Here is a 14,104-nt window from a genome sequence, read left to right as displayed (position 1 = left end):
GCAGGCACCCCCTCACGGCTCCGGACGGTAATCAGAGAAGGGCGAGAAGCCTCCGAGGTCTGGCTCCTCACCTGCTTGGCGTAGGCCTCAGACTCCTGCTAGTCCCGCCTCCTTCTGACGCTCTGACCCGGCGACTGGAGGGGCTGGGGAAACGGGACGGTTCTGATTGGAGAAGGAGTGTGTTTACGTTCTCACCTCACCCCGCGAGCAGACTAACTTAAGCCCCGCCTTTTCCTTCCCGCTATTTAAAGCGGTTGGTTGCCTTCGTCCTGTCAGTCAGAGGACAGGGTCCCACAATTGGCGCGAGGTTGCCTCCTGACTTTGTTTTGCCGGGTTACTACGCGTCAACTTGACTGCGAGAGTACCTCGAACTTTCAGGTGGAAGATGTGGGAAGATACCTTCGCCGAGCGTAGCGACAGAAGTGAGGAGCAGGTTTCTGGTGCTGAAGTCATCGCCCAGGCCCTGAAAAACCAAGTATGGTTATTCTCCTGCAGCGAAAGCCTTCTACGGAAGCCGGCAGGGCGCGGAGACGTTGTCCCGCAGACTTGGAGAGCGCTGGGGTGGGACCGGGGAGGTTTGCCTGGAGACTTTCCTTTTAGCGCCGCGGGAGGGAACCGTGTGGCGGGGGTCCGGGCATTTACTCCCCTGTTCTTGGTCCTTAGGATGTGGCGTACATGTTTGGTATCGTGGGCATCCCAGTAACCGAAATCGCCGTTGCGGCGCAGAAGCTGGGTATCAGATATGTCGGGATGAGGAATGAGCAAGCCGTAAGTATGGACGCTGGGAGCCAAAAGCATCATTGGGAATAACTGATAATAACTGCAAATATTCATTGCAGACACTCAGCCCTCACCACTGTTCCAGTATTTCATACGTGCCAATCACGACAATCCTATGAACTGTGGTTAATCCTAGTTGACAGATGAGAAAAGTGAGACACAGAGAGGTTAAGTAATTTGCCTGAGGTGACCGTTGGTAGTGGCAGAGCCAGGATTTCAACCCACGTGTTCAGGGTCTGGAGTCCGTGCCCTTGACACTACACAGGGTTGTACTCAGCCAAGTCTGGAGGGTCGGGATTGGAAGGGAGAGTTTCCCCGGTCTGAATCCAGGCCTTCTGTCCTCGCATAACTACCTGTTATTATACTTGTTTCTGGGTATTATTTGTCCGGTCTGACATCCTCATTTGGCTGTGAGCTCCAAGAAAGGAGGGATATTATTTCTTCTTGATACATCTGTATCCCCACTGCTACATGATAGGTGCTCAGGCAGTTCCTACCAGATGAATGGGTGAAGACCAGGTCTCCTGTTATATACTAGATGGCCCTGCAAGGTGACAGTATCACAAATGGTAAAGCTGTGATTAGAACTCCAGTGTCCTATATCCCAGTCCAGTGCTCTTTCCACCACGTCATGCTTTGTAGAGGCTTATTTGGAAGCAAAAAAATGGAAAATAAAACATTTTGTTAACTCAGTCTTAGTGCTTACTCTGTCATCCCGGTCTTGCCCTCCTCTCACCAGAGCTAGCTTAAAAGATCAAGAAACAACTTCTACGATGTCATATCCTGTCAGTCCATCTAAAGCACTTCCACTGTTGCTCTCTCATTCAGGCTCTTACCACCTGTTGCCCTGACAACTGCCTTGACCTTCTTTAGTGCTGCCCTTCCTCTGCCATCAGAGGTTCATTTGTTATATCCCATAGTGCCTGGTGTGGTTGGAGTTTTTGCATGATGTAGAAGCTTACCACATTTTTTTTTATTAATTGAGTTAATTGGTGTTTACATCTTCCTCTGACTTATTGCAAGGAGTCAAGCCGACTGTGGGAAATACCTACTAGGAATGCCTTATAGGCATCTCAAACTCATGTCTGATTTTGAATCATTACCTTTTCCCTCCAGATTGGCTCTTCCCTCCGTATTCATGATTTGAGGCAGTGGTGCTGTGATTCACCTAGTCAGTCAAGCAAACCCAAACCTAGAGAGATATATTGAAGGAATCAGGTTTAGTCTTGGTCTTTAAGTTGAACACAATCTGGGAAGGTGAGGGCAAAACACAAAGAACAAATTTATCTAGTATAATAACTTACAAAAGATATATGTATAAGGAATGCTGCATATAAAAGGTGACTTGTTCTCTCTGAGTGGAACAGAGAAGATTATCTGTAAAGGCAATGTTTGTTCATGCTGTTCCATTAAAATAGCTTAAAGGCACAGTGGGCTGGACTGACTAGGTAACCTGAGGGGAGGTTGTAGTAAGTCCATGGCTGGAAAAATAATGTGGGCGTTTTCAGTCGGCATTGAATGAGACTGTAAAGGGTTTTCTAAATAGGTGGGAGACATAGTTAGATTTGTACTTTAGAAATCATGGTAGTACAAGAGTATGGATCAGTAGGACAGCTTGAAGTTTTATTTCCGTCCCTATAAGCTTAGTGGAGGGCCTCTGTAGGTCCCAGGTGTTTTATTGGGCATATGGATATGGAGATGAACGATATACTGTCCCTGTCCTTGGGGAGCTTATAACCTAGCTGTGGAGATAGACATAAGCAGACAGTTTTATTATAACGGGACAAGTGCTGTGAGAGAGGTATGTTCAGAGTGCTATGGAAGCCCAGAAAAGGATACTCAGCCTAAAACTTCAGAAGTTTCCTAGAGGAGATGATCCCTGAGCTGTCTCAAAGGATGAGTAGGCATTAACCAGCAAGGAAGGAGAGGACAGGCTCTTCTGGAGATGATTCTTAGGTTTGGGCTTGCTTAACGGGCTGAGTGGATCATAGAGCCACTGACTCTGATCGGGAATACAGATGGAAGAGTCAATTTGGAGGGAAAAGATAATGAACCCCAATTTGGATATGAGTTTGAGATGCCTGTAGGACATTCCCAGTAGTACACAGTCACCTCAGTCAACCTCTGACCAGTAGTCAGGATGACTTAACTAGTGCCTTGAATTAAGGGTAATGCCAGGATGATGAGAGAATGTGAGAACAGATTCAGAAGCCATACAAGAGGCAAAAGAAGACTTGGCATCTAATTACATGTTGTACTAAAGAGAAAGGTATAATTGGTCGTGACTTGATTGTCTCTCATTGGATCCTTAGAGTAATCAAGACATATACTGACCAGCTTTCCAGGAAGTAAGCACACTGTTAGTTCTCACTGTTACATTTCTGACTGTGTGCTGGCAATATTTGGGGTGTTTTACATGTATTAATTGATTTCATCCTCCCAGAAGTGCTATCATTTATGTTCGTTTTATAGATAAGGAAGCCAGGGCACAGAGTAACTTGCCAAAATTACACAGCAGAAAGTAGGAGAGCAGGATTTAAATCAAAACAATTTAGTTCTAGAGTCTGCTCTTTTAAGAACTGCACACAGCATTCTGCTTGTAAGTGGAGGTAACTTGGTAGAGGAATATATGTTTGTTTGTTTTGGTTTATTTATTTATTTGAGAGAAAGAGTATGTGAGAGAGAGCACACGAGCACATGAGTGGGGGTTGGGGGGTGGGCAGGGGCAGAGGGAGAAGCAGGCTCCCCACTGAGCAGGGAGCCTGACGCAGGGCTCTATCCCAGGACCCCAGGATCATAACCTGAGCCGAAGGCAGGCGCTTAATAGACTGAACCACCCAGACACCCCAAGAAATACACGTTTTATGATCTATAAAAAGAGTTCCTCTTCAACTTTTGACATCTGCAACAGAAGAATATAATTTCTGTTATACGTTGTTTTGTATTTTGCATTCTGTAACAACATTTCTTTTTTTTTTTTTTTTTTAAAGATTTTATTTATTTATTCGACAGAGATAGAGACAGCCAGCGAGAGAGGGAACACAAGCAGGGGGAGTGGGAGAGGAAGAAGCAGGCTCACAGCAGAGGAGCCTGATGTGGGGCTCGATCCCATAACGCCGGGATCACGCCCTGAGCCGAAGGCAGATGCTTAACCGCTGTGCCACCCAGGCGCCTCTGTAACAACATTTCTTATCCCGCTTTAATAAGTGGACAGTGCTCCTCGTGTCCTAATAAGTGTTCATATTGCAACAGATACTATATTTTATTCACTTGCATTCTTAGGAGTTGTCTTATTATAATCCTATGTGAATTTGGCCTTATGTGCAAAAGGGAAAAGAGATAAGGGCCAATGGAGAATAGTAACACAGAAATAGTACAGAGCCTTTGTGCACCTTCTTAGTTGGGCATATGTAGTGGTGTTAGTTAAGATTATGATTCATAAAAATTTATTTTTAATTTTTACACTTAAGTCCTAAACATTTAAGTTCAGTGTACCACACATAAAGTTGAGTGGAGGTTAGAAAATATCCTATTTTTTATTATATCTAAAAAAATGAGAAGAAATAATACTGGAAAAAAAGATGTTCCAGACTAAGAAAAAGGATTTATTTGAGAGGGAATTTAGCATATTTTCAGGTTATCTTGTATTTGATTATCGCACCTCCCCTTTTTTGCCTTGCAGCTGAAGTGTAGTTTAAAAGTAAAAACTAGGGGCGCCTGGGTGGCTCAGTTATTGAGCGTCTGCCTCTGGCTCAGGGCGTGATCCCGGCTATGGGATCGAGCCCCGGATCAGGCTCCTCCACTGGGAACCTGCTTCTTCCTCTCCCACTCCTCCTGCTTGTGTTCCCTCTCTCACTGGCTGTCTCTCTCTCTAATAAATAAAATCTTTAAAAAAATAAAAATAGGGGCGCCTGGGTGGCACAGCGGTTAAGCGTCTGCCTTCGGCTCAGGGCATGATTCTGGCGTTCTGGGATCGAGCCCCACATCAGGCTCTTCCACTATGAGCCTGCTTCTTCCTCTCCCACTCCCCCTGCTTGTGTTCCCTCTCTCACTGGCTGTCTCTATCTCTGTCGAATAAAATAAAATCTTTAAAAAAAAAAAAAAAGAAGCTTTAAAAAAAAATAAAAATAAAAATAAAAACTAACCGGGGCGCCTGGGTGGCTCAGTTGGTAAAGCTTCTGCCTTCTGCTCAGGTCATGATTCCGGGGTCCTGGGATCGAGCCCACTTAGCGAGGAGCCTGCTTCTCCTTCTCCCTCTGCCCCCCCCAACTCCTGCTCTCTCTGTGTCTCTGCCTCTCAAATAAAAAAATGAAATCTTAAAGAAAAAAATGGTAAAAACTAGCAATATGCAAGCCATAAAGGGAATCTCAACAAATCTCCAAAGATTGAAAACATATAATATATGTAACTCACCGTGTGGAAATAATTTAAGTAACAGAAAGATAACTAGGAAATCCCCAAACATTTGAAAGTTAAATAACACATTTGATACTTTGTAAACATTTTAAAAGACTGGCAAAATAAAAAAAACGTCAGGGCAGACTGGTCAAAAATGAAAGACAGAAAATAGAAATTACTAATAGCAGGAATGAAAAAGGACACATCAGGGGTGCTTGACGGCTCAGTCCTTTAAGTGGCTGCCTTCAGCTCTGGTCATGATCTCAGGGTCCCTGGATTGAGCCCTGCTTGGGCTCCCTGCTTAGCAGGGAGTCTGCTTCTCCCTCTCCCTCTGTTCCTCCCCGCTGCTTATGCACCCTCTCTCTCTCTCTCTCTCTCAAATAAATAAAGAAAGAAAGAAAGAAAGAAATCTTAAAAAAAAAAAATAAAAGAGGGGCACCTGGGTGGCTCAGTCGGTTACACGTCTGCCTTCAGCTCAGGTTGTGGTCCCTGGGTCCTGGGATCGAGCCTGGCACCGGGGTCCTTGCTCAGTGGTGAGTCTGTTTCTCCCTCATCTTCTGTTCCTCCACCTGCTCTGTCTCTCTCTCTCTCTCTCTCTCTCAAGTAAATAGATAAAATCTTTAAAAAAAGAAAAAAAGAAAAAGGACACATCACTATGAACCCTAATTAACCAATGGGTTGAAGAAGAAATCACAGTGGAAAACAAAATATTTTGAACTGAATGATAATGAAAAGATGAGAGTTCAAACTTGTAAGTCATAGCTAAAGCAGTTCTTAGAGGAAATGGTTTTAAATGAATCTATTACTAGGGAAGAGCAAAAATCAGTGCTCTAAGCTTACATTTTAAGAATCTAGAAAAAGACTGGGAAACAAACTGAGGGCTTCAGAGGGGAGGCGGAGGGGGGATTGGGATAGGCCAGTGATGGGTATTAAGGAGGGCACATGTTGCATGGAGCACTGGGTGTTATATGCAAACAATGAATTATGAAACACTACATCAAAGGCTAATGATGTACTGTATGGTGACTAACATAACATAATAAAAGATTTAAAAAAAAAGAAGCTAGAAAAAGAAAACCAAACTAAATCCTAAATGAAAAGAGTAAAATAAATACAAGAGCAGAAATCAGTGAACTGGAAAATAAATGAACAATATAGAAAAATCAACAAAGCTAAAAATTGGTTCTTTGAGAAGATTAATAAATTGGATAAATCCCTGGCAAGACTGATGAAAGAATAAAATAGAGAAAACACAGATTGCCAATATTAGAAATAAGAGAACATTTCTGTTGATCCCACAGATATTTAAGCAGTTGTAAGAGGATATTATTAATAAACTAGATGAAAGAGACAAGTTCCTTGAAATACTAAGAACTAGATTAGATACTAAACCATTATTTGAAACTTACAGGTAGAATATTACTTGTTAAAACTGAAAGCATTCCAATTCCTCCTTTACCATTCAGTTCCAGTCTCTTACTGAATAGTAAATTTTTATACGTGCACTTACTGTAAGGATCCCAATATGCTTAAGTCCCAGTATTTTTTTTTTTTTTGTAGGCTTGTTATGCTGCCTCTGCGATTGGATATCTGACAGGCAGGTATACTAAAGTCTTTGTTTTATTTCAATTTCTTTTGAAGGCTGTCTTAAACAGAGTTTCTAAAGAAATGAGTTTCTAAATAAATGTGTAAAATGGCAAGCTGAATTATATGGAGATACTTTTTCCTTGAATGTTTTAAGGTTAGCACATCTAGGGTGAAGCATTCAAATTCAATTTAAAAAATTTGAGGCAGAGCATTATATTTCAGAATTATTTTCTGTCAGAGATCAAATGACATATGTATTTGTTAAAAATTTTTTTAAAACACTTTTCTCCACACAAGAATGTACTCAGCATCAAGAATTGGCTTTTGTATGCAGTTAAATTGATTGGGCCCAAATATAACCTCTTCAAAATATGAAGAGGTTCAAAATATGAAAAGGTTAGTGAAATACAGTGTGAAGATGATAGGTATCTTCTTTCCTGCAGGAAGACTGATATAATCTTTTCCTCGTTTCTTTAATAATTCAGAGAATATCCTAATAATTGCTTTACCAATTGTAGTAAAGACCTATATGTCCTCCTTTTAAAGTCCAAGAAGGTTGCCATGTTTCCCCCTAGAGTGATATTAGTCAGATATTGCATTTGATCTGCTTTTAATACAGTAAATTCTGTTTTGCTTCTAGGCCAGCGGTGTGCCTTGTTGTTTCTGGCCCAGGTCTCATCCACGCCTTGGGTGGTATGGCAAATGCAAACATGAACTGTTGGTAATTAATTGTTATTCATGATCTGGGGTGAGAAGACTTGGAATCAAGTGGTTGAGGGAATAGCTTAGTAAAAAATTAAGAACAGTATTAGAAAGAACATAAAAAATATCAGTAATCTTACATAGAGGTAAACACTGTTAACATTTTGGAGGTTTTGGAAAATTTACCTGTAGAAGCATACGGGAATACACGTATACTTAACTCATGGAGTCTACCCTGTATATAAACCTTCTTTCGGGTAACATCTTCCTGCATTAAGATACAAGTGTTTCTAGGGGTGCCTGGCTGGTTCAGTTGGTAGAGCATGTAACTCTCAGGGTCATGAGTTCAAGCTCTACGTTTGGCGTGGAGCCTACTTAAAAAAAAGATACGTGTTTCTAAATGTATATGTAGAAGCATATGGGCATAGTCTGTGTTTAACTCCTGGAAACTGGAGAGTGTATAATATGTCCTTCATCTAATATCTTCTTTCATTGAGATTTAAGTGTTTATAAACTTATGTGTGGAAGCTTGTGGGAATAGGCTCATTTTTAACTCGTGAAAATGACACTGTGTATAAAACTTAAACAAAAACACATTTTGGAGTGTGTGTGTGTGTGTGTGTGTGTATTTTTATCTCGCTATATATATGAATATGTATTCAAGTCCTCTTTAAGTGCAGAATTATTTTTTAAAGACCCCAGCTTCATATGTAAGAATATATCCAATTCTTCATCTTGTTTTGCATAATTAGCAAGACAATTGAAATTAAATTTTTTCAGTTTGCTTTATAAGCTCTTTAGTGCTTACTCTTTGACCTTGCCCTTAACCCCATTTTTGGTACTTTATCAATAAAATCATGTTAAAAGGGGGTTATGTTCTAGTCAATTCATGAAATATTTAACCTTCCTAGTATAAAGGAAGATTAAACATTTAGGTATTATTTAGACTAATGTCCTAGTAGGAAGGACATTGTTCATTTTCTTGACATATGCCTTCTATCCTTTTTTCCTTCCTAGTCTTTCTTACCTACTTTAGGATCTGATATTTTTTTAATAACTTTAAGTTTGCTGTATCTTTTCTTCTTCTTCAAGGATAAGAAATTTATTGCCGAGAAATTTCTCTCACTCCACCATTTCCAAGTAGACTCACTTAGGAAAGTGTCAAAAAAATTCTTTCCTCCTTTTAATCCCAAGACTAATGGAAAGGGCGTAAACATTTATTTTACATCACCACACCTAGAGGTTTAGCATCAGCATTTAGAAGGGCTTGGAAAGCGGGAGGCACAGAGGAAAAGCATTTACTATAAATTACAGCTTTTTGTAAAATTAAGGAAGGGTTCTCTTGTATCAGGTTGCTTCCTAAATCTTTATAAATCTATAGTTTGTTTGTTCGCTTGTTTTAAAGATTTTATTTATTTGAGAGAGAGAGAGCGCACATGTGTGTGAGCAGGGAGAGGGGCAGAGGGAGAGAGAGAATCCTAAGCATACTCCACCCCCAGTGCAGAGCTGATGGGAGGCTCGATCTCAGATCTCACCACCCTGAGATCAGGACCTGATCTGAAACCAAGAGCTGGACGCTTAACCGAGTGTTCCACCCAGGTGCCCCTAATCTATAGTTTTTAAGGGAAAATGAAATTCTCTCTCTCTCTCTCAACATACATGGCAGTTTATTAATTGGGCACTCTCCTGAGTATTTTACATGTCGATCTCATCTGTAATTCTCTTTTAAAACAATGAATATTTCAGGCCCTTGCTTGTGATTGGCGGTTCTTCTGAAAGAAGGCAGGAAACGATGGGAGCCTTCCAGGAGTTTCCACAGGTACCCAACTCTAAAATTTTTCTTAGAGTTTAGTAGCATAAATGTACACTATTAAGATTTATGGAGAAGAAATAAAAACTCCTATCTGTAAAATAAACAATTAAAATAGAGGTACCTGAGGTAATTTAAAAGTAGTTTTCCTTGACTACAAAGACAGTCTCAGTGTGCATATTAAGGGAGCTTAGGCTCCACTTAGGAGCAATCTTCAAAGGAATATATCTTTTCGACAGACTTTTAAACTCTGAAAGTCAGTTCTTTTTTTTTTTTTTTTTTAAGATTTTATTTATTTATTTGACAGAGAGAGAGAGACAGCCAGCAAGAGAAGGAACACAAGCAGGGGGAGTGGGAGAGGAAGAAGCAGGCTCCCCGGTGGAGCAGGGAGCCTGATGTGGGGCTCGATCCCAGGACTCTGGGATCACGCCCTGAGCTGAAGGCAGACGCTTAATGACTGAGCCACCCAGGCGCCCCTGAAAGTCAGTGCTTAAAGAGTCAAGATGCAGGAATAAAAATGTTGTGGGACTATGCCTCTCACACTTTAGAGAAGTAAAAAGTTGAGAGGAAAAATACTACGTAAAATAACTATTAGTAGACTCTGGACAAGTTCATTTTTATTTTAGAAGGCCAAAAGAAAGTATTTAAAAATTTCTAAAAACTTAAAAGAATTTGTCAACAAAATGCTATTGTGGTTTGTTTGTTGTGTTTTTGGGTTGACGTTTTTTTTTCTATGTATTTATTACAGGTACAACAGAGGTCTTCATAAATAGTTGCATAAAACAAAATGCTGCAACTTTAAGAATAGTTATAGAAAGCAAATAAGTGAGAGTGAATGATTAACTATTAAGAAAATATTTGCACATTTCTAGCACAAAGTTCTGAGCAAAGTTAAAACCTTAGGCAAGTCTGCTGGTTAGTCCAGAAGTCATTGTGAGAACCTCAGAAAATAAACATAGTGTTTTCTATATGATTTAAATTACTATAAAATATTAGATCTTGGTATAGGTTGATGCAAAAGTTATACTTTTATCCTCTTGAAAGGGAATTGAAGTTTACTTAATTAATGGTAAAGAATAACAACCATTGTTTAAAAGATGCTGATATATTTGAAAAATAAGCAGAACAGATAAGTTATTTAAAAGGAAATTTAAACTAATTACAGATACTTTATAGAAGAGAAGAAAGCAGAGGATAATGTCCACTGCAAATATTTTTTCCTGAAAAGGAAAATAATAAAAGTTTATTAGATGAAATTAAAAATGTGAAGAGAAAATCACTGATTTGATTTAAAATCCAAGTATCTGTTTTTATGGAAATACTTTAGATGGCATGACCAGGAACAGACTGAAAAATCTTAATTCTGTCATGTTCATAGGACTAAGACTACCAACTTTCATACCAAAAAGTATCAAGAGACACCATTTCTATATATTGCTTCAGAGTATATTAAACAGTGAAAAATTAGCACTGCTGAATTGACACATCCCAAACAGCATAGCAGTAAAATACATAACAGGAAAATTGGCAGACATGTAATAAGGATAGATTATAATTGTAATAAGGTGAAGCAGGTGAAGTTTTGTATTCCTGACTGTGGAATTTCAGGGTCCAGGAATGTGCTCATTTTAATTTTTAGTGGACATTATCAGCTTATCTTCCCATTTATACTCTTACCAGCAGCTTGGGAGAGTGCTGCTTTCCTGTGTGGCGGTAAATGCTGAGTCTTATCAAAGTCTTTCATTTTTACAAGTCTGAGAAATGAAAATGATGTCTTGTTTTGATTTACTTCTTGGATTACACTGAGGCAGAAATTTGATTGTGCATTGCCTAGACTTTTAAGAAACAGTCCAGGTAATGTATTTTCTCCATCTTTTTTCTACACATAAAAGAAAGTAATGACTTAACATTTTGTCTTCCTTCTGAAGTGTAATATGATCTGTGAGCTGAATTTTAAATGATTTTCTTTCTGCATATAGGTTGAAGCTTGTAGGTTATATAGCAAGTTCTCTGCCCAGCCGAGCAGCATAGAAACTATTCCCTCTATTATAGAAAAGGTAAAGTACTTAATTATAAGTCCTCCAAGTTGGCTGGTTTTTCTCAGTGGCTTATACCTATGTTATTTTAATGTGTAATTTGGTATATATTCAGGCAGTCAAAAATGATAGTGTTAAGAAGCTATTTATATTTTAATGTTTGCTGTCAATTCAAGAAACAGATAAATTATTTTTGAAAAAAGTTTCTCCTTCACTTCAGTTTTTAAAATTATTTTTTCAACTACAGAGAAGTAAAAGGAAAGCTAAAATGAAATCCCAGGTAACCTTTCTCTTACGCTTTTGCAAAAGTTTAGTTTTGAAAATTAGTACTAATGCATATAAAACCATGCCTTAGTTGCCTAAACAGCACATTATAAATTAATCTTAGTTAACCAACATTTGTATGTGGAGTTACATTTGAGCTGTTTCAAAACCATGTGTTACAGAGACCCTTTGACACATATGATAACATCAACGGTTTCTGAAAACTTAGCCAAGTTATTAGGACTAGGAAGCAAGTAAAAGCACATGTTATAGAGTAAACACTTGGCAGGCAGAGCCTGGTGGATTATTTCTAAGACTAATGGGTAATAAGACATTAATTTTAAAACTCTGAGTATTTTCTTTCTTATCACTCCCCTTTTAAACAACAATATCTTTTAAAATATATACAATCAATAGAGGGCATTTCAATTTTAGTTAAAATTGTTTATTTCTCCAACTGGGGATGTCCAGAAAAAATTAAAATAGTATTCCTTTCACAATTTTTAATTATCTTTGAGTGGAATATGTGATAAAGATTGAGAATTTTAAAATATTTTCTTCTGTTTGTACTAAATTTAGGCAGTGAGAAGCAGTATTTATGGTCGTCCAGGTCCATGTTATATTGACATACCTGCAGATTTTGTGAACTTCCAGGTGAATGTGAATTCTGTAAAGTAAGTAATAGTTATACTGGAGTTCTTCCTTAATTGTGTTATTATAATGGGTACCTTTTTAACAACTTACCTAGCAGTTTGTAAGTTAATCTTCATTGTCTTAATTTTTGACAATTTTTTTTTTTAAAGATTTTATTTATTTATTTGACAGAGAGAGAGACAGCCAGCGAGAGAGGGAACACAAGCAGGGGGAGCGGGAGAGGAAGAAGCAGGCTCATAGCGGAGGAGCCTGATGTGGGGCTCGATCCCATAATGCTGGGATCACGCCCTGAGCAGAAGGCAGACGCTTAACCGCTGTGCCACCCAGGCGCCCCAACTTTTGACAATTTAATGATTCAACTAAATCCTGGCCAAAGGGTTTGATTCTCTTAATTTAAATGGTATTATTTAGTAATTATTTGGGGGGTTAATTATTAAGTCAAATACATGGAGCTTCCTGAACACTCATTTGAAATTATTCTTCCAGAGGCCGTAAATAATACATCCCCAATTAAGGTAGTAGGGGTTATTCAGAGTCTTTATAGTGTAAACCAAGAGATGAGGTGACCGTTGAAAAATTATTTAGGAATCAGCATAAAAAACATTAGTCTTTCTGTCTGTCTCTGTGATTTAAAAATATTCCATCTCAGGTGTTGCTATGATTTTCCATGTTCCCTTATTCCTTAAATAATCACTAAGTGAATAAAAAGTATAAGAAACATTTTTCACTGGTAACTAAGTCACCTCTGATAAGGATGGATACTTAGGTTAATACATCACCCTGGGTACCATTTAGTATATTCCTGCTGTTGTGGACCAAGTGGTTCTCTAGTGACTACAGAGAGACAATGTGCATTTCTGTATGTTCAGTATACCAAGGAGTTGTTTTTCTTTGTGAGAGTCAGACAAAAAGGACATCTATCCTGCATAATACCTGAACATGATAAAATATTACTGGGGGGAGGGAAGGCAGAGCTGAGTTTCTGGTAAGTTAACTCTGTAAGCCTTCTTTAAAATTTTTGTAAAGGTTGGGGCACCTGGGTGGCTCAGTCAGTTAAGCGTCTACCTTTGGCTCAGGTCATGATCCCAGGGTCCTGGGATCGAGCCCCACATTGAGCCCCACATTGAGCCCCACATCGGGCTCCCTGCTCAGCGGGCAGTCTGCTGCTCCCTCTGCCCCTCCCCCGCCATGCTCACACCCTCTCTCTCTCTCTCTCAAATAAATAAAATCTTTTTTAAAAAGTTTAAAAAAAATAAAATTTTTATAAAGATTGAATGTCTTTTTTTGTTTTATATGCTCAAATTTTGTACAGCATATGATGTTTATTAATTAAAATAAGTGAAAACACCGAGGACTTGGCAATACCTATGACAGTTTTAAATTTTCTTTTCCTAATGAATATTGTATTACTAAAATAGTGGCTCTCCCACTAAGGTAGTTAAAGGCATGGACTTTGGGGACAAATGACCTAGGTCAGTCTAGTCTCTGCCACATACCATCTGGGGACCCTGGGCAAGTTACTTTCTGAGTTTCCCTCTCCATCCCCCAATGGTGAAATGGAGATAATGGTAACGCCTTACCTCAACATTGCTTTGAAACTTAAATGAGATTAAATGGCACGTGGTATTAAACACCAGCTCTGAGTATGATTTTTACTGTTCTTACAACAACTATTACTACAATGTAAAGCCATTAACTCAAATTTCCTGTCAACGAATTACTGATTTGATTGGCTTTTAGATCGTATTAGGGAGTAACTTAATTTACCAGATATGGTAGGGGCATTATGGTTATATAGGAGAGAGCTGCTTGGAAAAGCTTTTAATTGCCTATAATTCACCTTAAAATGGCTCAGAAAACAAATTTATATGCA

At 39.0% G+C, this 14,104-nt stretch overlaps 1 protein-coding gene across 3 annotated transcripts in view; it reads left to right on the top strand.

Annotated features, from left to right (window-relative positions):
- Positions 1-230: 230 nt before the first annotated feature.
- The window catches only part of HACL1 (2-hydroxyacyl-CoA lyase 1), a 35,417-nt gene continuing 21,543 nt past the window's right edge, over positions 231-14,104 (top strand). The window contains exons 1-7 of one of the 3 annotated variants that reach the window (XM_040636833.1): positions 231-475; positions 664-768; positions 6,739-6,779; positions 7,406-7,486; positions 9,214-9,286; positions 11,257-11,334; positions 12,157-12,251. In XM_040636833.1, coding sequence (XP_040492767.1) covers positions 386-475; positions 664-768; positions 6,739-6,779; positions 7,406-7,486; positions 9,214-9,286; positions 11,257-11,334; positions 12,157-12,251 — 563 coding nt within the window. In that variant the 5' untranslated portion in view covers positions 231-385. The remainder of the gene's footprint in view (positions 476-663; positions 769-6,738; positions 6,780-7,405; positions 7,487-9,213; positions 9,287-11,256; positions 11,335-12,156; positions 12,252-14,104) is intronic. The other 2 variants (XM_008708878.2, XM_040636834.1) reach the window with 2 other exon arrangements.

The sequence above is a fragment of the Ursus maritimus genome, unplaced genomic scaffold (assembly GCF_017311325.1).
Source record: "Ursus maritimus isolate PB19 unplaced genomic scaffold, ASM1731132v1 scaffold_20, whole genome shotgun sequence".
Classification (NCBI taxonomy): domain Eukaryota; kingdom Metazoa; phylum Chordata; class Mammalia; order Carnivora; family Ursidae; genus Ursus; species Ursus maritimus.
This window is presented reverse-complemented; position numbering and strand designations above follow the sequence as displayed.